Source organism: Spermophilus citellus (assembly GCF_964194105.1).
Source record: "Spermophilus citellus genome assembly, chromosome: 2".
Classification (NCBI taxonomy): domain Eukaryota; kingdom Metazoa; phylum Chordata; class Mammalia; order Rodentia; family Sciuridae; genus Spermophilus; species Spermophilus citellus.
Window position 1 is genome coordinate 254,744,382 of NC_138183.1, and position 23,275 is coordinate 254,767,656.

Sequence of the window (23,275 nt, forward strand, 5' to 3'; positions counted from 1 at the left end):
CCTGCTCATTGTTTCCCATCGGGGCTGTCTGGGTGGAAGAGGCAGAACCCGGGAAACGAGCCCAGTGATGTGGACAGGATGTGGGGCGTCCTGTCGATGCCCACTGCTGGGCGACGCCACATGGCCCTGACCTACTTATTTCCTGTGGGGAGAACACTTCTCACCGCGGTGTTGAAACCGTCAGCCACAGGCTGTGCCACACACCTGTCTCCGCCTTGGGTATCCTTTCCTCGTCCCTCAGCAGGACAGAAACCAAGACCCTCGTCTCGACACTCGGCCTCCGCCACCCACATGGGGGCCACTTGCTTCAAACCCCAGGCTCGGTGCTGTGGGTGCCACCTGCCCGCCGCCTCTGGGGACGGAGGTGAACAAGTACTACTGGATCACCTGCATCCCCAGAGGTGGTGAAAGCAGGTTGGAGGGGCACGCTAGCCTGCTGCTGGGCCAGGGGTAGCCTGTGGCCTGTGTCACAAGGCTGTAGGGAGGACAGGCCTGACTGCCTCCCCCTCCTCATGGGAGGGCCGCTCCCTGCAGGTTCCTACACTGGTCCGACCTGTCTGGTGCCTGGTGGAGCATAAAGGACAGCACCCCCTGTCAGGAGCAGTGTCCCCTGGGGGCCACAAGCCAGGCCACTTTCCGAGAAGCCCAGGCTGTGACCTTTCCAACAGTGTGTGTCATCTGTACCCAGCCAACAGCAGGGGCTGGCACACCTGTCCTGGCCCAGGGGAGGGCTCGGCCCCATGAGCAGGGCCTGGTGGCTGAGGGGAGCAACACAGGAAAGAGAGAGCCTTGGCCAGTGGACAAGAGGCACCTCCAACATCTGAGCCCAGAGCTCCCGCAGACGAGTCCGGGAAATCCCCCTCACAGCAAGGCAGCCAGACGATAGCTCACCCCACTTTTCCAGTGAGGGAGCTGAGGCACAGAGAGGCTCCGTCACCTGCTCAAGACCACACAGCCTTTAAAGGGCAGTGTCAGAATTCAAATGTGGGCAGCGGGGTCCAGGACCTGAGCCCACAGTCATACCTCAGCCTCCTCAAAAAGGCTCCGTTCAGTGTGGGAAGGGCGGGAGGCTGGAGCTCCTGCCCCTGGTTCTCAGACAGGCAGGCTGGAGCGTCAGGAACCCCTGCTCGAGCCAGCCTGGGCAGGCCCCACAGTTCAACCCTGGAGCAGCTGTCTCTTCCAACCAGTTGAACCCCGAAGCAGGCCACGCTGCCCTGGGGAGTGGGCACAGGCTTCTGTGCTCTCACCTCCAGCTCTCCAGGGGCAGACGGCCCAGCCTTCTCCGGATTCTGTCTGTTGGGTTCCTGGTGACTTAAACACGCAGACCTCTCGCCCACCCAGGGACGCCAATTGCCAGGTTGCTCGCGACTAAAACACTCGGGGGTCACTCCGGGGGAACTGGGCTAACTGGGCTGCGTGAAATGACCACACGAGAGACAGAAATGCCTTTTTCTTTGGGGGTAGCTGTGACGGCTCCTCTGACCTTAAGGGTCCACAGAAAGAGAGCGAGCGTGAGCCTGGGCGCGCTGACCACTTGGTAAAAGTACCAAGGAGAAGCCATTCAAATGAGGCCAGGGGTCAGGTTTCAGGGGCTGAGTCTAGCCTCATGATGTCTGCTGTCGGCAGGGTGACTGACATCTAGGAAGGCCACACCCAAAGGCAGAGCAAGAGAAGGGGACACACGAAGGGCATTTCCATGGAACATTCTGTCCCCAACAGGGCAAGGGGTCATGCCACAGAGGAACAGGTGAGTGTAGCTCCACCGTGGGGGTGTAGGAAGATGGGGGCTACTGTCCGGGTTACCCAGGCAACCAGATCATAGAGTGATGCCGCCACGCTGGTCAGAAGGGGAGACAGACAGGGTCAGGCGCTAGTCGGCCTCCCACCTGGGCCCACCTGCTGGGGCGAGTGCCAAGCGTGGTTTCTCTACTGGTGACGGCAGCAGACGCCCCACCTCCAGCCGAGCACCCACGTGGAGGCACTGGGCTCACCAGTCCCTGCTGGGAACCTACGCTGGGTCTGCACCCAAAAACAGTCCTAGGATGGGAGGGGCCACCGGGGACAGAAGGCACACTGTGACTTATTTGAACAGGGGACGTTTAATATAAAGAAGGAGCAGCTGTGCTGTGGAATCAGGTCTAAAGAGCTTCCAGAAAACCCTGAGTCGGGGACAGTGCTGGTAAGGAAAGCCCCGGAAGGGAGCCCCTCCCGAGCGGGGACTCCTCGAAGGCACGGCGAGGCCTGGGACGGCGCTCTCTGAGCCAGAGTCACACAGGGTCAGCAGCAGGCAGGACACACCTTCCACAGGCAGGCGGCCGAGGCTGGTGGGTGACCTCCCCGGAGCCGGGCACGGGGGCCCATGGACTTAGTTCAGAAAGGCCACAGCTGGGCTGGCTGGTCCTGCACACACCAGGCCACACCCCTGGCAGCTGTGCAGCAGGAGCCAAAGGAGACCAACCAGACGCCTTGGCTCTGCGGCGTCCCTCGGGCCCTCCGCTGACCAGTTACCAGTGTGCAGGCGGCGAAGGAGGGCTGTCCCCAGGGCCTGCCCACGGCCACAGAGCGGACGTGAGGTGGGTGTGGGCAGCCTGCTCCGTGCAGCTCCTGGTCCCACTTTTCTCTCGCAGGCGTCAGAGCCGTCCTCGCCTCGGGGACAAGATGGCCTGAAGGGCTTCAGCTGTGGGTTCACCTGGGCAGAGCGGCAGCCTGGGCTCCCACGCGAACAGTTACAAAGGGCCGTCCCTCCTGCCCTGGGGGCAGACCAGAGGGCGCCCGCGGCCTGCTGGCGGGAGGCAGCTGTGAACCCAGAACCCCCTGGCACAACGCCGGGCGCTCTATCTCAAGGTGAGGGTGCTGGGCTGCCAGCCCCACCAGCCGGGCTCAGCGCCCGCCACGGCCCCAGAGCTCCTGGGCCCCTAGAAGACCCCGGGCAGCAGGCGGTAGGGCACGGCGGCAGTGTAGCGCTGCCAGTCGCGGCCATACTTGCTGGCACAGCGGTGCTCATCCCGCAGGCAGCGGTGGGTGAGCAGGATGGTCATGTAGATGATGTAGAAGTAGGGCAGCAGGTGGCCGCCACCACAGGCCAGGCAGTAGGCCAGGCTGCCCATCAGGTCGCCCGTGTAGTTGAAGTGGCGGGCCACGCCCCAGAAGCCCGACACCAGCAGTTTGCTGCGGTGCTTCTGCCCGTCTGCCGACGTGTACACGCACTCGATGGCCTGGGGCTTCCGGCCCCAGATGAGGCAGCGCCCGTCCGTCCGGCGGAACAGGTCCTTCTGATGGTTGGCCATCCGGAAAATGTAGTAGCCCAGCAAGCCCAGCAGCAGGACAGCCACGGCGTGGTGTGTGGACAGCTGCACGGGGTGGTAGACCAGGTACAGGCCCTGCGGGGGCCAGAGGGACAGGTGAGCAGCGCCTCCCAGACATGGGCAGGAGCATGCCTCAGGATGGCCCTGGTCCTGCACTGACCTGGACACAGCACCTACCCAGAGGGCTGTGCTGGCCTCAAGCCACTAATCAAGGCCCAGTCCCCAAGGAGGACTGCACTCCCACAGTTTAGCGCCTGGAAATGGAGCCAGTCCCGGACCCAGCGAGCCCGCGGCCAGCCAAGTGGAGGAGCAGGTCCTGGTGGGCTGCCAGGCCCTGGCAGACCTGCAGTCACCAGGATGCCAGGGCCTTTACCCTCACCCCGCCCTCTGCCAGGAGCAGCTATTTCCTCGGGGCCCTGGCACGGGCAGCAGGCCACCCAGCCACCTGCCATCACCACCCTGTGACTGGCTTTGACACCACCTCCCCAGTTGGTCCCAGAGGACGATCCACGCTGTGGCTCCTCACTCCTGCACAGCCCTGGGGCAGGCCCGGGACTGTGGCGTGGCTGCCGGCCTCAGGCATCCCCCACTGCCTCAGAGGGCACTTTTGACTGGTATTCTCCACCAGGGCAGGCTGTTCAGGACAGGACCCCATCATAAGTCGGGGAGCCACAAAACACAGCGCCTTCCCTTCTTCCTAGGAGCGGGGACAACTTCAGTGGCCCCCCAGGGACAGACGTCGGCACTTGGTGCAGTGTGTGCGCAGGGTCGGCCCTGGGTGCCTGGGGGCTGCACAGGGCCCTGGGGGTAGTCCCCGAGTCCCGAGAGGCTGGCCACCCCCGCCACTCCTCACCTGCAGCGTGTACAGGTACGGCAGCCAGACGCAGTCGCCCCAGCCCAGGTACCAGCCGAAGTGGTCGTGGCAGATGTCGATGGTCTTCAGGTACCAGGTCTCGTTCCAGAAGAAATCCAGCACGTACATGGCCTGCAGGACAGGAGCGTGTGGGCCGCCGCCACCCTGACGCCAGGGTGGCCGCGGAGAACCCCCAACAGCACTGCCGGCTCTTCCTGCCATGCTGGGGTCGGGGGGGAGTCCCTGTCACAGGGTCTGAGCCCAGGAGGGGACGAGGGGGGCCACGGTGGTCAGAAGGAAGGCTCCCGGCAACGCCCTGGGAGGGGACTCTGGCTTCTGGGCTGCCGAGGCCCACAGGGTCAGAGCTCTGGCCCTCGTCCCTGTGGGCCTCACCTGCAGGACGTTGACCAGGACCATGGAGTTGGTCACCTGGCCGTAGAGTTCCTGCTGCTTAGCTGCAAAGGACAGGTTGATGAGGGTCCAGGCCACAATCCCGGGGCGTCCGTTGAAGAACAGCTTGAAGTCAAACCACTTCCCGATGCGGGGGTTAAACTCGATGCCCATCATGTAGTTGTAGAAGAAGTTGCCTGTGAACTTGCTGGAAACAGATGAAGGATGCGCTCACCACAGGCCTCACGCACCAACCGCGCCTCGCTGTTGTGGGAGGTGCTTGTGGTGGTGGGTTAATGAGTGGCCTAGGTGACACCCTGGCACGGGCCACCTGGAGCCACACAGAGCCTTGGGACACTGAGGTTCCTGCCCAAGCCTGGCACCCTCTTTTGCTATCACTCCATGAGCAGTGGCCCAGCAGAGACGTCCCCAGCCGGAGCTCCTGGGTCCTCCTGGCCCTCACTGCCATGCCCTGATGCAGGCACGGGGGACCTGCACACCAGCCCAGCCAAGACTTCACTCTGCACATGGCACACAGCACAAAGCAGACCTGGGGCCCCAGGGAAAGTGGCAGTGTCAACTGTGACCTGTAGACAAGGAGAGCCAGAGCCTGGGTCCTAGGGGGTCTCCCTTGCTGCACAAGATCCACAGCCATGTGTGACCTTGGTCCCTGACCCACAGCCCAGCCTCAGGCAGGGGGCAGAGAATCAGCCACACAACCCACACGCAGACCCTGCTGCGCACAAACGGATTAATCAGAACACCAAGTTTTCATGTCCAGTTCCCTGGGTTGGGCTGTTACAGCAGGTGATGATTATAAAGCACAGAGTGACCTCTGGGAGCCGCGGGAGGCCAGTGATAACACACTTTATAAAACAGATCACCAAAAACTAACAAAAAAAAAAAAAAAATCACCATCATCCAGAGATATTTCCAAGAGCCTAAATGTAACAATTATTGGAATACACTTTGTTTTGCTGGATCCCCAGACTGAACTGTGAGCCCCGCTATTTAGAGTGTCTACAAGAAGCACCCACCAAACATCTATTGATGAAAAGTTGGATAAATGGGTAGGTGGACCTATAGGAAGGCAGATAGATGGATGGATGGATAGGTGAATAGATGGATGGGTAGATGGGTATATGTGTAGATGGGTGGATGGATGGATGGGTGGGTGGGTGGATGGATGGATGAATGGGCAGATGGATGGGTGGGTGGGTGGATGGATAGATGTGTAGATGGGTGGACGATGGATGGATGGGTGGATGGATGTATGTGTAGATGGGTGAATGAGTAGATGGATGGATGGATAGATGAATGGATGGGTGGGTGGATGGATGGTTGGGTAGATGGGTGGATGGATGAATGGATGGATGGATGGATGGGTGGGTGGGTGGATGGATGGATGGGTAGATGGTGGATGGATGAATGGATGGATGGATGGATGGGTGGGTGGGTGGATGGATGGGTAGATGGGTGGATGGATGAATGGATGGATGGATGGATGAATGGATGGGTGGGTGGATGGATGGTTGGGTGGTGGGTGGATGGTTGGGTGGGTGGATGGATGAATGGGTGGGTGGGTGGATGGATGGATGGATGGGTGGATGGATGGATGGGTGGGTGGGTGGGTGGATGGATGGTTGGGTGGGTGGATGGATGGATGGATGGATGGGTGGGTGGATGGATGGATGAATGGGTAGATGGTGGATGGATGAATGGATGGATGGATGGATAGATGGTGGATGGATGAATGGATGGATGGATGGATGGATGGGTGGGTGGATGGTTGGTTGGGTGGGTGGGTGGATGGATGAATGGGTGGGTGGGTGGATGGATGAATGGATGGGTAGATGGTGGATGGATGAATGGATGGATGAATGGATGGATGGATGGATGGATAGATGGTGGATGGATGAATGGATGGATGGATGGATGGATGGATGGATGGGTGGATGGATGGATGGGTGAACACATGAATGAATGGATAGATGGGTGAGTGAGTGGAGAGAAGGGTGGATGACAGATGCATAGATAGATGCGTGGGCGATGAGAAGCCAGCCCACGGCTTCCTTAGGAATGGATGCAACCAGCAGGGAAGCAGTTACCTCAAGCTGCTGAGATAAGACTTCCCTAAGACTACTTCAGGGGCCCCCAGGAAGTCCAGAGACATGGGCAATAGTCTGTCCTTGCTCCCAGAGAAGTGGTCTCTGGTGTTCCTGCTCCCTGACGACCCTATAAATGAAGATTCCCGACTACCACTTTCCACCAGGAGTCTCAGTCCTCGGGCGCCATGACCTCCTAGCCCAGGGCAGTGGAAACACACAGGGTGGAGGCATTCCCCTCCCACTTTGGGTCTGACCAGCTCCTAGGGAACATACCAGTCCTCGGCATTAGTGGGGAAGAAGTAGCCCTTGATCATGGCGAACGTGGAGACAGTGTAGCCCAGGAAGTTGGCGCACCAGAGCAGCGGTATCCAGTTGTCAAAGATGATGGTGGGGGAGAACCAGGACAGGAGGTGAGAGTTGGCAAACCAGAGGAGATGCGTTATGAGCCAGGCCTGCAGGCCGTTGACCTGGTACTTGTTCACGGCGCCTGCGGGGAGGGCGAGACACATGGGATCCTTTCCTGACCTGCACCAGGTGGCTTGGCTGCCTGTCCCTGCCTGGTCGAGGCCCTACTTGCTCCCTGGGTCCCCTGTCCAGGGAACCTGGGTGCCATCCCAGAGGAAGCTACTTCCAGGTTCACCAGCCGAATGGCCAGTAGCACCCCTCAGACTGCAGAAGGGAGGGAGGCCAGCCCTCTCCCTTGGCCGATTCTCCTTAACTGGCCACAACTGAGTCATGGGCCTGGGGTTTGTCAGGAGGGGCAACAGGCGCAGAGTAGGGTTGTCCCCATGGGTGCCAGGCTCCCCTTGTGAGTGCCTGGAGCCCGCCAGCCTCCCCCCAGGCAGGAAGCTCTGTGGGCAGAGACAGGGAGGACGTCCAAACCACATGCCCATGTGCAGCCTGAAGCTGGACTGAGGTGGGTTTGGGTCAGGATGTTCAGGGTTTGAGTTAGGAGGCCACTCCATCGATCTGCCATGGGACTGGGCAGAGTGTGGGGGCCAGGAGCCCCTCCTGACTGAGGAAGGGATTTCAGCCTCACATGGGGACAACTGGCTGCCCTCTTCTGCCCAGAGGCTCGGTGCCGTGGAAAGTTCCCAGTAAACTCATTCTCCTCATGAGTGGCCATTGGGACAGACTTGGCTTGGGAAGGCCAGCCTGGGACATGGAGGCACAGGGCAGCCAGCGCCTGGATGCCACTGGCCCAGGCAGGGCCCAGGGTGTGGGCAGGTGGACGGGGGTACCTGCCGGGGTCACGGCCCCTTCTTGCACTCCACCCACGTAGCCTGGCAGGAACCTGTGGCAGAAGTCGGGAAGCATCGTGTACAGAAGCACCTGGGAGACACAGCACCCAGCCCAGTGACCGGCAGCCCACAGCATGATGGGGTGGTCCACTGCTGTGTCACCGGCAGAGCAGGACCTGGGGCCTGGGGCGGTGCCCCACACAACAGCGTCTACTCCACAAGAGCTCTCGGCTCCCGGGAGCTCGGGCTGCAGGCCAAGCAGAGGTTCCCGAACCAGCACCCACCCTGGAATGCGCCACAGACACCCTGACAGCCCAGCTACCCCGGGGACACTCTGGTCCTTCCTAGTCCCCTATGGGGGCTCAGGAGGCTGAGGCAGGAAGATCGCAAGTTCAAGGCCAATCTCAGCAACTTAGCAAGGCCCTAAGCAACTTGGCAAAACCCTGTCTCAAATAAAAAACAAAAAGGGCTGAGGACGTGGCCCTGGGAAGCCACCCTTCCTGGTGGCCTCCTGGATTGGGGGCCAGCGCCATCACAACAGAGCCAAGGACATCCTTGAGCAGGACCCAGGGGACGTGTTGGGAAATACTGGCCTGGCCTTCTGCTCTGCAGTGTCCACTGGGGGCTGGCACAGTCCCTCCTGTGGTCTGGCCGGCCCTCCACTGGCCTTGCTGTGCTCTTTGCATGTCACTGCCAGCTGGCACACTCCTGAGCCAACAGACGCCCCTGCCCCGTGTCTCCACCACGCCCTGCAGCGTCCCAGGAATGTGACTGTCCCCGACTCAGGACCCCACATCCCAGTCAGAGGCAGGAGAGCATGACCCCTGCAGCGACCCCAGGCAGGGTCTGACCTGGAAGGCCACCCACGAGGTGTAGAGCAGGGCAGCTCTCGTGGTCACCGGCGGGGTCTTGGCCCAGATGTCTGCCAGGCTAGCACGGCCGGTGGCGATGTCCAGCAGGGGCGCGGTCAGTGAGCAGCTGTACTGGTCGCACGCCATGATGAAGTAGTACACAATGAAGGGCGCGAAGAGCAGCAGGAACACAACGCTGGCCAGGGAGAACCAGTCCACCTCCCTGCGGGAGGCCGGCGGTCAGCAGGCCGCCTCCCTGGGCCGCCGTGTGCGCCCTGCCCGAGCCAGCCAGCCGCTGGTGACAAGGCTCCAGCTCTGCAACCCTCCCGCCGCTGGGGCGCGCTCCTCGGAGATGGGCAGGGCCAAGGGCACCCACAGAGCCCAGGGCCCTTCGTGGCCCCCAAGACCTGCCCTGTCCCAGGCCAGGGAGGACGCTCCACCCCCACCCCGGGGCTCACGCTGAGAAATAAGACCCCAGGCACCACGGCAGGCCACCGAGGGCACCCAGGGCCCCGCTGCTCTGCAGGAGGTGACAGGGGTTGACATCCCCATCCAAGCCCAAAGTGGCCAGAATCTGGAACTCAGAGGGCGCGAATGGTGCCAAGCTCACAAGCGCCTGGCTCACGTGGCCAGTCGGCTCACAGTCCAGGTGTTACAAGTACTGTGCCAAGTCACCCGCGGTCATGGGTACAAGGGGCCACGCAGGACGCGTGAAGCTCGGGCCCCGCACCTCGGTACCCACAGGCAGATATCCCAACCCCCAGAGCATCGGTCGGAAGCCCCCACGGTGCCAAGCGTCGTGGAGAAGGGATGGGCACCGAGATGGGCCTGCTCCCCTGCTCCAGCCCTTCCTTCACCCCTGGGCTGAGGGCGAAGTGCCTCAGGTGGAAACCTCTGAGAGGACGGGGGAGACCTCACCAGGCGCGGCCCCACTGGCCTTGAGACGCTGCCTTGCCGTTGGTGACGTGGCCGGGACTCCCGGGCTGGGATTTTGCGGCCATCGGGTCCTGGAGGAAGAAAGACGTCCTGCTCAGTGGTCCCTGCGGACAGGACCCCGCTCTGCCAGGAGCACGGCCAGGGCTCACGGGCCACCCGTGCTTGGCCCCTTCTGCACCTCCTTCCTGACAGCAGGTTCCAGGTGGGACAGGCAGCGTCCGGGCTCACGGCCCTCCCCCAGGCCTCCCATCTCCCCTGTTACCAGGCAGCCTCCCCGGGCAGGCATCCGGCCTGTCCATCTCCCCGCCAGGAGCCAGAGACACACAGCGCAGTGTCCTACAGACAGAGGGGAGGAAACTGTTTCTCAGGTCCCACTGCCTGGGGAAGCGGCGACGCCCCCGATTCCAACACATCTTAAAAGTGCTTGGAAAGCTGGGCACGGTGGTGCACACCTGTGATCCTAGCAGCTTGGGAGGCTGAGGCAGGAGGATCATGAGTTCAAAGCCGGCCTCAGCAACTTAGTGAGGCCTTAAGCAACTCAGCAAGTCCCTGTCTCTAAATAAAATACAAAAACGGGCTGGGGGGGCTGGGGCTCAGTGGTAGCGCGTTTGCCTGGCATATGTGAGGCACTGAGTTCGATTCTCAGCACCTCATATAAATAAATAAAAATAAAGGTCTATCAACAACTGAAAAGATATTCTTAAAAAAAGGCGAGGGGTGGGGCGGCTAGGGATGTGGCTCAGTGGTTAAGTGCCCTGGAGTTCAATCCCTGGTATCAAAAAAAAAAACCACTCAGAGAACCTGGTCAAGAACCACGGAGCCTTGGACTTCTCAACAGCAAACAGATCGCAGAAGACAACAATGAGACTCTCTAAAATTCCAAGGGAAATTTTCTCTCCATCTAGAATTCGATCCGAGGTTATCCAGAGCCTGGGGATCTAGAGAACGGCTCAGTGGAAGGGCAATCCAGGACAACAGCTACAGAGCAGGAGCGCAGAAACCACCCACACGTGTAAGACAAATGGCTCAGAAAGAAGGAAATGAAGACCATCAATTCTGCTGTGTTTGGGTGTGCAGAAAAATTAGTGCCAGTAATGACAGTTACATTAGAACATTCAGGAAAAAAAAATTAATGGTAGATGCATAAAAAACTTAGCAAGTGCACAAAATGAGGCAATCACTAACCCCAGGAAAAACAGAAAGCCATACAATGGAAGAAAAAGAGACCAAACCATAATATAGTGCATGCTGCAGTTTGAGTCACATGGAATCTCAAGCTGAAATTTAATTCTCATTGTGAGCTACTAAGAAGGTGGAAACTACCATGGGATTTAGAGGCGAGACCTTTCACAGAGGAGCAAAGCTACATGGGGCAACAAGAGTCAGGCCTAATCTGATGGAACTGTGGCTTTAAAAGGAGAGGAAAGACCTTGGATAGGAGTTCTGTCTCACATGTGATTGATTTCTTGTGCCACCTCTGGACTCTGCAGAAGCCCCACCAGTAGGAAGGTCCTTACCTGACAGTTACCCAATCTTGAACTTCCCAGCTTATAGGAATATAAGCTCGATAAACCTTTATTCTTTATAAATTACTCTGCCTGTGGTATTTAGTTATAGCAACAGAAAACATTCTAAAGCAGAACATTACTTGGCTCGACAATAAATGATATTAGTTCCACCACAGCAACGTAGCCTAATTAACTACTGGATGTGTCCAAGGAAATCTGTGAAGCTGGGAGGGACTGAAGCAAATTACCCCCCACGCCATGAGCAGGCACAAACAACACAAAAACAGGAAAGAGAATGCAAGGTGCTTGCTGGGACAAGTGAGTGGCATGTGGGATGCCACACAGGGCTGTCTCTTCTCTCTGTTAAAGCTTTTAACACTGATTTCTTTCTCAAGAGTGACCATAAATTACTTTCTAAAAATTTATATTCATCCAAAAAATTCCCATAGTGCAGGCACAGTGGCGCACACCTGTAGCCCTAGCGACTTGGGAGGCTGAGGCAGGAAGATCCCAAGTTTGAGAAAAATACATAACATAAATAAAAAGGGCTGGGGATGTGGCTGAGGGGTTCAATCCCAGTACCAACAAACACATAGATAAAACTGCCACGTTGGAAGGCGTTTTCATCTCGAAGGGGAACAGTTTTGATGGACAGTCCTGCCCCTTTCCCAGCCAAAGCCCACCAAGTCAGTGCCCACCTCTGATCTCCAGTATTCACGCCAATCCACGTGAAACCCAAGGGCCCCCACACACCTCTGCCCCGTGGAAGGGTCCACAGAGGGACTGGCGTCTTCCTGGAGACAAAGCCTGGCACTGCACTACCTTCTGATTATCTAACATCCAGAAAGTCACTGAGGGAAAGAGACCCTCAACTTGAGAACCAGGTGAAGAGCCAAGGGACGATGTTACCAAGAAGGAAAAGCAAGTCTCCCTGGATTAAAACAAAACCAGGTAAATGCGTTCAGCTGGCTCAGAGTTCAGGACCCAAGTCACCTTCTGTCCTGGGCACTGAATGCTGTCATAGACACTTGGGCACCAGCCTTGCTGGGAGGGAAGGGCAGAGGGGTTGAGGGGACTCCTGAGAAGCCCTGGCAGCAGCTGAGAGCCCTCAGCGGGTCTCCCAGTTGGTTCTCGCGTTCTCAAAGCCACCAGGCCGCTGCCTATTCCCACGCTCGCACACTACCTTCCACCTCTGGCCCAGCGGCTTCAGGTTGAAGGTTTTCTTCTTGGACTGGCCTTTACCGGCTCAGGCTCCGTGGTTTCAAGACCTGCTTGATCCTTCAGCAGCCGAATGAAGCCCTGCAGGGGAGACAGAGATGTCAGAACGCAGGGAGGTGACAGGCAGGGTCGAGAGAGAGCACTCAGTTCCACGCTGGAGCACGGCAGGGGCTACTCAGGCCCGTCTGGGGACAGGGGCACCAACTCCTCTGCCTGGCTCGGCATCTGGTGGGGACTGTAGGGACTAAAGCGTGGGAGGTCCGCAGGTCTTCGAGCCCATGCTGCCTGGAAACGCACCTCACATGGGACCCTCGTGTGCAGGGCCGGCCAGCAGCTCCGTCCACCGAAACCCCCCCAGGACATCGGCCACCTGAAACTTGCATAGTCCATGAGCACACTCTAGAAGCCACGGGGGGACCTGGGCTGCGGGACTCAGTGACCTTCATGGAGTCCTGTGGCATCAAAGCCCGTGCTCCTGGGGATCTGTTGTGGTCGCCCTTAGAGACAGATAAAGGGGGTTTAGCGTCCAGTGTGTCCAACCAAACGGTGGAGACTCGGGTCCTCTGGAATAAAGGACTCACGGCTCCGTTACAGAGGCTGGCCAAAGGCCAAGGACCATTCTTGGGACAAATTACTGAAGCCACCTGTAAGATGGCCAGACAGCAGTCAGGAAAACATCCACCAGACCCAAGGGTCCAGGGCATCCCGTTATAGATTTTTGGGACCGGAAGCAAATCGTACAGAGCTGCAGCTGGCTGGACACAGGGGCAGGGCCACAAGAAACGGCTAGTCTTGGGGCAGAGGGAGGGTCCAGAGGTTTCTGCTGCTGCTGCTTGTGGGTGGGTTCCAAAGGCAGAACGGGGTTCGGCCCGCTGGGGGGTCCTGAGCGCGGGGACGGAGGAGGGCCGGGCCTTTTCTTTTTCTGTGCAGGTTTAGCTTGAAGCGGGGGTCCCGGGACCTCCCTTTCCTCTCCCCGCCTACGTCTCTTGCCTGCAGCTTTCTTTGGGAATCTCAGGATTCCCCTCACACACGTGGGGACAGAGGAGGCAGGGAGAGGGACGGGTCTCTCAGGCAGCCCTCTCAGCCCCTAGACGGGTTTCTCAGTCCCACGACACAAGCCTGAGAACTCTGCTCCTCGGGGCCTGGGATGACTCCGCCCGCGGTGGCTTTTTGACATCCTGAGGGTCACCACAGCAGGGCAGGTGGTGGCGGGCCCAATGGCCCCCATCCAAGGCTGACAGCTCTCAGTGTGCTCAGCCCCCATGGCCAACATTCCCCACCTGAACACCTCGAGGTGTGTGACTCAACCCTTACCGAGGTCTGCTAAGCCTCAGCTCCCTCTTCTGCAAAGTAGCCACGTCTCCCACTTTGTGAAGTGAGAAGTGAATGGGATCATGGGTGCCAGGGGCTCAGGGCCACACTGGACTCCCGAGTGTCCACCTGAGAGTCAGCCTTCACCCTCACTATCAGCAGCAGCCAGGGTTGGGGGCAGCTCCTCCAGGTGAGACTGGCAGAAGCAGCTACAAAATCAGCCAGCTCCAAAGACCTGGGGGGGCCAGCACAGAGCATTCTGGTATCAACTGCAAAGCACGCCACCCCTGAGCTCAGTGGCTTCAAACAACAGATCTTTGTGAAGTGCAAGGGCACACACTGGTCATCCCAGTGATGCTGGAGGCTAAGGCAGGAGGACCTCTAGTTGAGGCCAGCCTCAGCAAACTTAGCGAGACCCTGTCTCAAATGGATAATACCAAGAGCTAGGGATGCCGGCCAGTGGTAGGGCACCCCTGGTTCAGGCCCCAGTGCCACAGAAAACCACAGATTTTCTTCATCTGCTCATGGTTTCTGCAGGTCAGGAGTCTGAGCAGAAGGCCTTGGCGGAGGCCCCTGTAGCCAGCCACGTGCAGCCAGCGCTTAGCTTCCAGGGGTCTCCAGTGCAGGCCGACGACGGGGTTCCCCACAGCAAGGTGGCCTCAGGCCCTGCGTTTACAAGGAAGTCAGGCAGAAGGAGGCTGCCTTTCCTGAGTGGCTGGGAGGACCCTGACATCACTCCCACCAAATCCGATGGGCCACACTCACTGTCACTCAGGGAGAGGAGAATCAGACTCCACCTCTAGATGGAGGATGGCCAGGTGCTGAAACCAGAGCTCTGTTGGTGACACCACCTGTCTGTCACTACTCATTTAGCCTCACCCAGTGCCAAGGGCCCACGGGACATGAACGGTGGAACTGCTCCTGCTAACAGACCCTGGGGACTGCAGCCCAGCTGGTTCTAGGGACTTTTGCCTGCTGTGACACAGGGGGGCAAGGGGTGGGGGTGGAGTCACATCTGATGGTGAGAGAAGGTCCCGAGGCCTGCGCTGGGCACTGCTCTGGGGACCGGCCATACGGGAACACGGTTATTTGGTTGAAGCATCATGGGACGAACAAGAGGTCCAATTTAGCAGTGCACTAGTCTCGGAGTGGTAGACACAGGCCTGCCCCAAATCGGGTTTCAAGATGAAAGAGAAAGACGCGACCCTGGTGGGCGAGGGGCGGGAGCTCTCCTGTGTGAGGCCACTGGCCCTGCGTGTGCAAGTACTCACCCTGGGAGATATTCAGAGGGCTGCAGGGGCTAGCAGGGCCCTGGGAACAACTGATAACGACCCACAGGAGACCAGACCAGAAATGGGGCCTCACACAGGGCCCTCCCATCGGTGAAGAAGGACACGCCCCTGTGTGTCGGGACAGAGGGCAAGGTACAGAGAGTACCACTGGAGTCGCACAGCTACTGGGAGAGTCGCACACCGAGGCCTGAAACGGCGTGGGAGGCTCAGCGTCTGGCTTTGCTCTCTCTCTCCTACAATAATGAAAACTTACAACAGATCTGGGAACACTTGTGTCTCTAAGGAGTCAGTGAGATCATGGGCACCCTGTCTCCATACCCAAGGCGCGGTGAGGCAGGTTTGGGGGTGATCCTTGGGTCTGCCTGTACCTTTTCCCACTCATCCACCTGAAGAGGCTGGTGATCCTCCGTGGGTCCCCCATGAGATGCTCAAGCCACACCTGCTCAGTGTCAGGGTGCTCCCCATGAGCCGTCCCTTCAGGCTCTGCACTCACCTAGAGAGGCTGGGTCCCTGCCGGGGACTGACAGCCTCTGAGGTCTCAGACATGGGCATGAGCGCTAGACGGAGGAAATGCCCACAGGCCCTGCTCCCTGATTCTCAAGGTTAAACTCCTGTTTTGATGGAAGTTACAAGGTTTCTGCTTCTCACAAGTCACAGGATATACACTCACTGTGTAAGAGTATAAGTCAAACATAGAAGAAGGGGAAAAAAAAGAAAGGAAAACCTCTTTCTCCTTCAAATCCATCCCCCAGGCATCATTAAACTTTGGGGTATATTTTCCCACCAATTATTTATCACCTAACACATCCACTCTCTCTCCTTTCTTTCCCCAAATCCTTTTGCCACCGGGTTCCACTGGGGCACGCCTGCCTGTGCTTGGCTCCCGGTGTGCCGGTTGTAGATCTCCTACCTGCAGCAACTGCAGGGAAGGGTTGTGCCGGAAGCCATCCCAAGAGTCAGACACTGGTTATTCCTGACTTTCACTCTACAAACCATCCCGATTGTTAGGAGAAAACAAGTCCTGCAGGTGGAACTAGTGCCCATCCTCAGCACGGCCACTACCACCCACCTGGGCTTCCAGGGCTTGGGGCTGTCCAAGCCACCCCTGGCCTTTCTGTCCCCAAGCTTCCCAAATTCCTCACTCCGGCCATACAACCCACATATTTCTTGAGAGAATAAATAGCAGTATTCACAATTCGGCTGAAAGGAGGTTCACCAAGTCGTAGCAGGAGAGGGTCATTACCTAGGGTAACAGGGTGGGCCAAGGAGCATCCCCACACCTGCCCCTCCTCACCTGAGCACCGGCAGCTGCTCACCTGCGAGCTGGACCTTCGCTACAGCTGCGCGGGCCCCTCTCCACCGGCCCCACCTCACCAGAGCGCTAGTCCATCTCCACACCCGCGGGAGCATCCCGCTCCCAACAGCGCTCCCCCACCAGGGCCGACGACCCGCTCACCTGCGCGCTCTCCGGGGCACCCCAAGACGCCGGCGCGGCAGGCCTCCAGCCAATCCCGTCCGCGCGCTGGACGACTCCGCAGCCCCCCGCCCCCAGGCGACATATTGCGATAGGCGACCAATCAGAGGCGGTGCTTGTGCGGCCGGCGTCCCCGAGCTCCGCGATTGGGCGAGGCACCTGAGCTGACTCCCGGCCCACCGCTCCGGCCACTTGGCGGCTACGGGCGCGAGATTGACGGCCCCGGCCGCCCGCCTTCGCCCCGCCCAGGCTCCGGCCCCGCCGGCTGGATTGGCTCCGCGGGGCTGCGAGCGGGGGGCGGTCACCTGGCCCGCCGGGGCTGGGTCGCCGAAAGGGGCGGGGACTAGCGGGACGGAGCCGGGAGGCCTCGTGGCCGCGGGTCGGCCGGGCGGCTTGCGCCTCCCGGTGCCTCGGTGTCTTCTCTGCAAGGATGCTCCACGCTTTCGAGCTCGGCGTGACCAGCAAAGAGCAAAACGGGCCCAATTCCTGCTCTTGAGCTCACCTTCTGGGGGAGCGGAGGGGACATTTTCCTATGTTACCAAAATGAAATGACCAATACACCGGTGTCCAGAGGTGAGAAATGGCTCCAAAAAGTCCAGCCCTGTAAGAATCCAGGGGGACAGGGCAGCAGCTTTACTTAGGGGTCTCCGGGCGGACTGGCGGGCTGTCAGGAGGAGACGGAGCTCAGAGTGGGTACTTATTAGGGACCACACAGGCGCCCCGGCTAGGAGCAGCAGGCAACAGCCCGGACAGCGGGAGCTGAACCTTATGGTCGACCCCGGGGAAACTGCGGCGAAGAAGCCCCTAGAATTGCCCTGATGGTGAAGCCAGATTTAAAGTTAGGTAGTCAGTGTAGTTAGGTAAATCGGGTCTCATACCGAGTGAAATCTGAAATGGAGACCATGCTGAGAATGATTCCAGGAATCGCAGGACAACTCATGGAGTGTTAATGAAGTCCCGAAAAGGCCCTAGGCCAAAGTCCACCTCAAAGAAGTGTTAATGAACAACCCCCAGCAAACTTAAAGATAGCCCATCACAAAGAAGTGTCCCACCTCTCGGGCCTTCCAACCTACATTCCATCCCCAAAACTATAAGAAGGGGAGACAACCGCACTTTCATGGATTCCACCTCTTGGGTCCCCTTCTTCCTCCGGGAGAAGTCTTTTCTGCTGTCCTTTAATAAACTTCTAATCTCTACTCTGACCTTGCCTCGGCGTGCTTCTCTGGTGTTATTCTTCAACATCGGGGAAGCAAGGACCCGTCACCAGTCAACAGCGGTAACAATGGTTTGGGATGGCCATGCCATGTGCTCCTGCCGCCACCAGTCCCTGGATGCAGGCCAGTCTTGCCAAGGCGAGACAACCCCTGGAGGGGTCGGCAGCTAGGCTACAGACCTATTGGAAGTGGGGTCTGTCAGGTCCTTCACCGAGCTCGGCTTGTTCCCCTCTGCAGCATGAATACAAGTTGGGACTTACGGTGAACCCCCTGTGCCCAGGTGCAGGAGCTGTGAAGTTTGCCACACTTCGTTCATCTCACTTAATTCTTTGTGCGTGTTTTCTATTTCCCCCTTGAAATATTAGTTAGCTGAAGACACCATGATACTCTTAGAAATAGGGACTGACTGTCGGAAATCAAGCACTTTGTAAAACTGGATTAGAAAGGCACAGTTGTCCTTGTGCTGAGGAGTGTGCCCTTTAAGGGAATTCCAAAGCAAGCACACGTGGGCGGGCAGGCTGCCAGTTTTACCCCCAAGGAAGCACTGCCTGTGGCTCTGATAGGAAGAGTTTGGGGGTACAATCTAAGAGATTCACTAATTTACAATTGGGGAGGGCATGGAAAAGAGCTACAGTTGTGATTACATACCTGTTAGGGAATTTAAAAATGGCTCCATCTGCCCACACGGTTCACTAACCTAAAATGACTCCATTAAACACATAATCAATTTTCTAGGCCCTTTATGGGATGCATAAAGGCATAAAATGGCAGTATAGGTATGATCTGAGGATAGACTTCTTGGCCTCCTGCTGCCAAAAGTCAGCTATCAGACAGGCTGAAGTGAAGAGTTAGTGATTTCAACAAAAACAGCCTTCAAGTCCCTGAAAGTCACCCCTGCAACCATCATTGTAATCCCATGTCAGAGGTGTTATCTACAGCAAAATAAGCGGGAGGCTAATCATTGCCCAGCTCTGTGTCCTCCGGCACTGGTGATTTTTAAAGTCAACTAAAAGCAAGTAACTAAGGGGCAGCATAGGGCCTCCCAGAGAAGTAGAAAGGACAAAGGGTTGATTTGTATAGAAGAGGGGAGGCTAGCTGTGCTCGCTGACCAGCAACAATAAAGTTAGGATCCTGCCCTCCCTTGGAGTCTCAGACACTGAGATCTTATTCTGTTGAAGGTTACATTCTTGAGAACCATCCCAGGTCCTTGGGAGATGCTCTGAGCTGCAAAAGACACACGTTTACCATTGTGAGCTGCTCTTATAGTCCGTGCCTGGCAGGTTGTTAGGGTCCACCCATCAACGGCTTGGTATTAAAACCCCCTCATTTTCTGAGGCAGCAAGCCCTGGGTTAGCCATGTTGGCTGCAGATACTGAGCAGAAATCTGAAGGAGCAAAGGAAGCAGTCCCTCTGATTTGGGGGAAGAAAACTATCCCACGGAAAGGAAGTTGGGACTAAATGAACACATACAACTTTCCTGTGCTTTTCTGGAGTCTCCAAATTGTTAAGAACAAGCATTACTTTAAAAGTGCAAAAAGTGATTTAAAAAACTGTGAAATAAGTACACATGGGACAGAAGTAGCTTTGGAACACAGGAGGGAGGGACTGAGGATCCCAGCGATGACGGAGGCAATTAGTTATTCACAGGGGGAAAAAGGCATTCCGGCCCTGGGTGCAGAGACACAAAATGAAATGGAAGACTGCCAGTAGGACTCCGGTACAGGCACCTGGAGAAGAGGTGTAGTGTGGTTCATAAAGGTGAACACGTTCACACCCTGCTACTCAGCAAAGCGCTGGAGAAACTGGCCCGAGTCTGCAGAGACCGCTGTGGCGGAAACAGCAGCTATGGGCGTGCTCGCAAGTCAGCAAAGTGCTGCAAAGTAGATGCCATTCATTACTGAGTGGACACACTGGGCTTTATTCCTACGATGGATTACCAAACTGCAGAAAAATGATCCAAAGGATGTATCTAACCTAACGGGGAGAAACCAATGACAGAATCACGTTAAAGTGCAGTTTGTGTACAGTTTCAGAGAAGCAAGGCAGATCTTCCTTGTGTAGGGTCACCTAACGCTGGGTTAGGGAGGAGAGCGGGATCCGGAGGGACAGACACGGCCTTCGGAGTGCTGTGGGTACACGGAGGCGGGGAGGCGCGGTGTGAGCCTCGCCCAGGCTCCCGGCAGCACTGACAATGCAATATTTCTGGCACGGAGCGGGTGTTATAATTTTCACGTTACCTAACTTGGCTAAACAGCGAACTGGGAGGATCTTCTGCTGCGCAGGCGCATCCGAGCTCCGCTGTGGGCGGAGCCTGCCGCGGCGACTCTGCAGGTGTCTGGCCCGTGATTCGCCGACCCGGGCAGGGGCGTGGCCTGCCGCAGCGGTTCTTCAGTTCGGACCCGTGATTGGTTTGAGGGGCGGTCCGCGGCGGGTCTCGGCGAGGTCAGGGAGGGGCGGGCCGGAAGGGCCGGCGCCGGGGCTGGCTGTCGAGCTTGGAGGACAGTGGGACCTGCCGCCCTCCGGCCGGCCTCCCTCCTGAGTGACTGCGGCCACGATGGGCCGGAAGGTGACCGTAGCCACCTGCGCCCTCAACCAGTGGGCCCTGGACTTCGAGGGCAATTTGCAAAGAATTTTAAAGAGTGAGTCTGGGGGCGGCGGGAGACCGGAAAGAACAGTCCAGCCGCGCGGGTCTCGTCCCGTCGTGCGCACGGCTTTGCCCTGGAGAAACTCGCAGCCGTGGAAGTGGGGACAGATAGGACAGTGGATGGTGAACTCGTCAGTGTCAAGTGCCCAGATCCTCCCGGTTTGTGGGGAGGGGGGGACACGTTGAGGCACAAGTTGAGAGAAGTCTTCCCCAGAGGTGGAGGTGGGGAAGATCGAGGGTGCACCTGCCTTCAGATGTCTCTGGGGTCCCGGTGGCCAGGCTGGGCAGAGCTGCCCATCTGCCAGGTTGGAGGGGTATGTGACCACTGGCCAGGATGCTGTGCAGACACCAGAGATGGGAGGGTCTCTGGTCCCAGAGGACCTTCCTGATGGGTGGGCATTGGGAAAAGCCTTCCTGAGAGGGAGTAGAGTGAGGAGAGGGCTGTCAGCTCAGAGCAGAGTGGGTTTTGAGTGGTCACTATATAACTGCATTCGTGTAAGCCTACCCTTGACGACCTGTGCCCAAACTGGGGCTGATGAAGGCAGACCTACAGGTGTGGTCACTCCAGGGCTTCAAGTGATAACATATTACTGGCTTTTTTTTTTTTTTTTTAAATCCATGTATCAACCTCCTTTCACTTCCTCAGAGCAGATCTCAATGGGGTGAGTGAGGCCATCTTAGGTAGATAGAGTGGTCTCTGCTCCACTGTCCTCTCCTTCCTTCCTCCCATGACTTCACATTGGCAGCTGCTCCCGAAGCCCGATGCTGGCACCACCTCGGTCACCAGCCTCTTCTTGAAGCTGGTCTTGGCACCCACTTGTCCATGAGCTTACAGGGTGTGACCTCCTCCTCCGTGGGGCCAAGGGTCAGCCTGCAGGCCCTCCCTGTTTCTCATTTCCTGCGCGTGTGCAGGTGTGTGCTGGTCTCTGCGGCCTGGCTATTTACAGGAGAACTGGCCACGAGGGGTCAGGACATCACAGAGGAGTGATTTTTCAGTGATTTTTCCACACCTACCGCAGCAGCAGGCTTTTTCTGCCTGTGGACGGGTTGTAGGAGTGAAATCGCCCCCTTCTCTGTACCTACAGGTATTGAAATCGCTAGAAACAGAGGAGCAAGATACAGGCTTGGACCTGAGTTGGAAATCTGGTGAGAACACACCCACAGCCCGGCGGGCAGCCAGTGGTCCTTCCCGCTGAGAGGGCAGGAAGCAGTGGGACCCACCAGGGCTGCAATACCAAGCCCACTTAGGAGGCTGTCAGGAACCTGCTTGCAGATGGGGTTGATGCCACTGGACACCTGAATGAGAGAGGCCCAGGGACGCTGGTGATTCCAGACTCCTGCGTGGTCCTGCTTGGAGTCACTAGAGGAACCCAGCTTTACCAAGTGGAGCTGACTTTAAAACTGGGGTGCACCCGGTCACCGTGCCCTTGGGCTGTGGTCTCAGCCTCCGTGCTCCCCCCACCAGTACTCACATGTTGAAACCTGATGCCTGGGGCCATGGGGTCTCCACCTTGGGAACACACGTTAGCCATGGTCAGTGGGATCGTTGCCCTTATAAAAGAGCCACCTGGAAGTCCAGAGCAGCCTCTCCAGGATGACGGGCGGAGCGTACGCGGTGTGCCAGTCACCCAGTCTGGATGCTGTGCTGTGGCAGCCATGGTGACTAAGACACCACAGGTCTTGGTTTGCACGTTGGCCACAGGGATTCTGTTGCTGGTCTCAGGGGCTTCCCGTGAGCAAGCTCAAAGGCTGTGTCCTCTACACCTTTTTGCAAGAATCAAGAAAATGGATCCTTGATTCTTTTCTGGTGTCTAGTTAAAAAATAATGAGAGGGTTACTGGCTTGTGAGCCCCTCACCAGCTGCGGTTCTTTCTGACCCGGACCCCGTGCCTCTGCGCTGCGCTGGCTTCACTTGTCCTCGGGGCCCCTGTGGAATCTGGAAGGCCGTCCGCGCCCTGGTCCCTTTCCTTCATCGGCTCTGGTTTCTGGACCTAGAGGAAGCAGGCACTGTGCTCTCTCAGGTGCTGTTGGGTGGTTCTAAGGCAGCTTTCTGTCCTTCCAAGTTCATTTGTTAATCAGGTTAAGGTTTTGATGACTTCACGCAGCCCTGCTTCTCCCAGACCACCCCAGGAACTTACACCCCTCCTTTAATTCTGAAGAATCTAACTGCCAGGGACCTGGGACTCGCAGTCACCTGAGGCCACGTGGCTTCTGCTCCTGAGCTCCTGACTTGGCCCATGTGCCTGTTGCTCCTTTCCCTGCCCGGTGCAGTGCAGCCCCATCCTCCGGCCTGACCATGGCCAAGGAGGATTCGAACCAAGACCCCCCGGCTGCTGTGTTTGTGTTGGGGGTTCACAGCATTCTGAGCAGGCTTGCCTTCAACATTTGCCTTGTTGACAAAGAGGAGGGTGACTCGGGCAGGAGAGGAGCCCGGTCACTTCATCGAGCCCCACTCTTGTTCTTATGGGCCTGGGGTCCAGCTCCTGTGTGGGACATCCGGGAACACAAGGTGGACAGCTGATTCTGGACCTAGGGTTCTCACCTGGAAGGGCGGCTGTTTTCTCTGAGCCGGCCTTGCCGATGGAAGGTCACTGGCCATCTGGGTCCCAGGTACTTACTGACCAGCCGCTGTCATACAGGGCTCCTCCAGCTGCTGGCCAGCTGAAGGGGTGCAGTCACTGGTGGCTGGCCACCTGGCTTTAGACATTCCGTGTTGTCACCCACAGGCCTGGGAGCTGAAGGGAAGCTGTAGGAGAGAAGGGCATCCTGGGGCCGGGCCCTGGTGGCTTCTCCTGAGTGCCGCTCTCATCTGAGCCCAGGCAGGGGCAGGAGAGGCTTTCCCAGCGTTAAACGCAGCAGGCGCCAGATGTGGATTTCTGTGGCATGTGCCCGGTCGGCTTCCAGGCTGCTGCAGGGCAGAAAGGCAAATG

General features: G+C 57.9%; 2 protein-coding genes across 9 annotated transcripts in view; one reads left to right on the forward strand and one right to left on the reverse strand.

Annotated features, from left to right (window-relative positions):
* Window positions 1–2,098: 2,098 nt before the first annotated feature.
* DHCR7 (7-dehydrocholesterol reductase) lies at window positions 2,099–16,601 on the reverse strand. Of its 6 annotated transcripts, none has more exons than XM_081281687.1 (9): window positions 16,470–16,601; window positions 12,376–12,491; window positions 9,667–9,755; window positions 8,749–8,971; window positions 7,898–7,988; window positions 6,930–7,143; window positions 4,552–4,756; window positions 4,159–4,290; window positions 2,099–3,380 (listed from the first exon to the last, which is right to left on the reverse strand). In XM_081281687.1, exons 3-9 carry the CDS (start codon window positions 9,747–9,749, stop codon window positions 2,916–2,918), a joined length of 1,413 nt encoding a protein of 470 aa, XP_081137813.1. In that variant the 5' UTR covers window positions 9,750–9,755; window positions 12,376–12,491; window positions 16,470–16,601; the 3' UTR covers window positions 2,099–2,915. The 6 variants fall into 6 exon arrangements, with proteins under 6 accessions (XP_081137813.1, XP_081137814.1, XP_081137816.1 ...); XM_081281688.1 differs by having other exon boundaries at window positions 12,373–12,491; XM_081281690.1 differs by lacking the exon at window positions 16,470–16,601 and adding an exon at window positions 16,330–16,449.
* Window positions 16,602–20,132: 3,531 nt separating this feature from the next.
* The window catches only part of NADSYN1 (NAD synthetase 1), a 31,220-nt gene continuing 28,077 nt past the window's right edge, over window positions 20,133–23,275 (forward strand). For all 3 annotated transcript variants that reach the window (XR_014019588.1, XM_081273593.1, XM_081273594.1), the window contains exons 1-2: window positions 20,133–20,340; window positions 21,431–21,491. Coding sequence is in view for 2 of the 3 variants with exons in the window: in XM_081273593.1 (XP_081129719.1) it covers window positions 20,256–20,340; window positions 21,431–21,491 (146 nt within the window). In the remaining variant the exon portion in view is untranslated. The remainder of the gene's footprint in view (window positions 20,341–21,430; window positions 21,492–23,275) is intronic.

Coding starts and splice junctions, on each gene's coding strand:
- DHCR7 (XM_081281686.1), bottom strand. CDS start 9,970: ATGCCTGCCCGGGGAGGCTGCCTGGTAACAGGGGAGATGGGAGGCCTG. Junction 9,756..9,862: donor AACCTGCTGTCAGGAAGGAG/GTGCAGAAGGGG, acceptor TTCTTCCTCCAG/GACCCGATGGCCGCAAAATC. Junction 3,381..4,158: donor CGTACCTGTACACGCTGCAG/GTGAGGAGTGGC, acceptor TGGCCCCCGCAG/GGCCTGTACCTGGTCTACCA.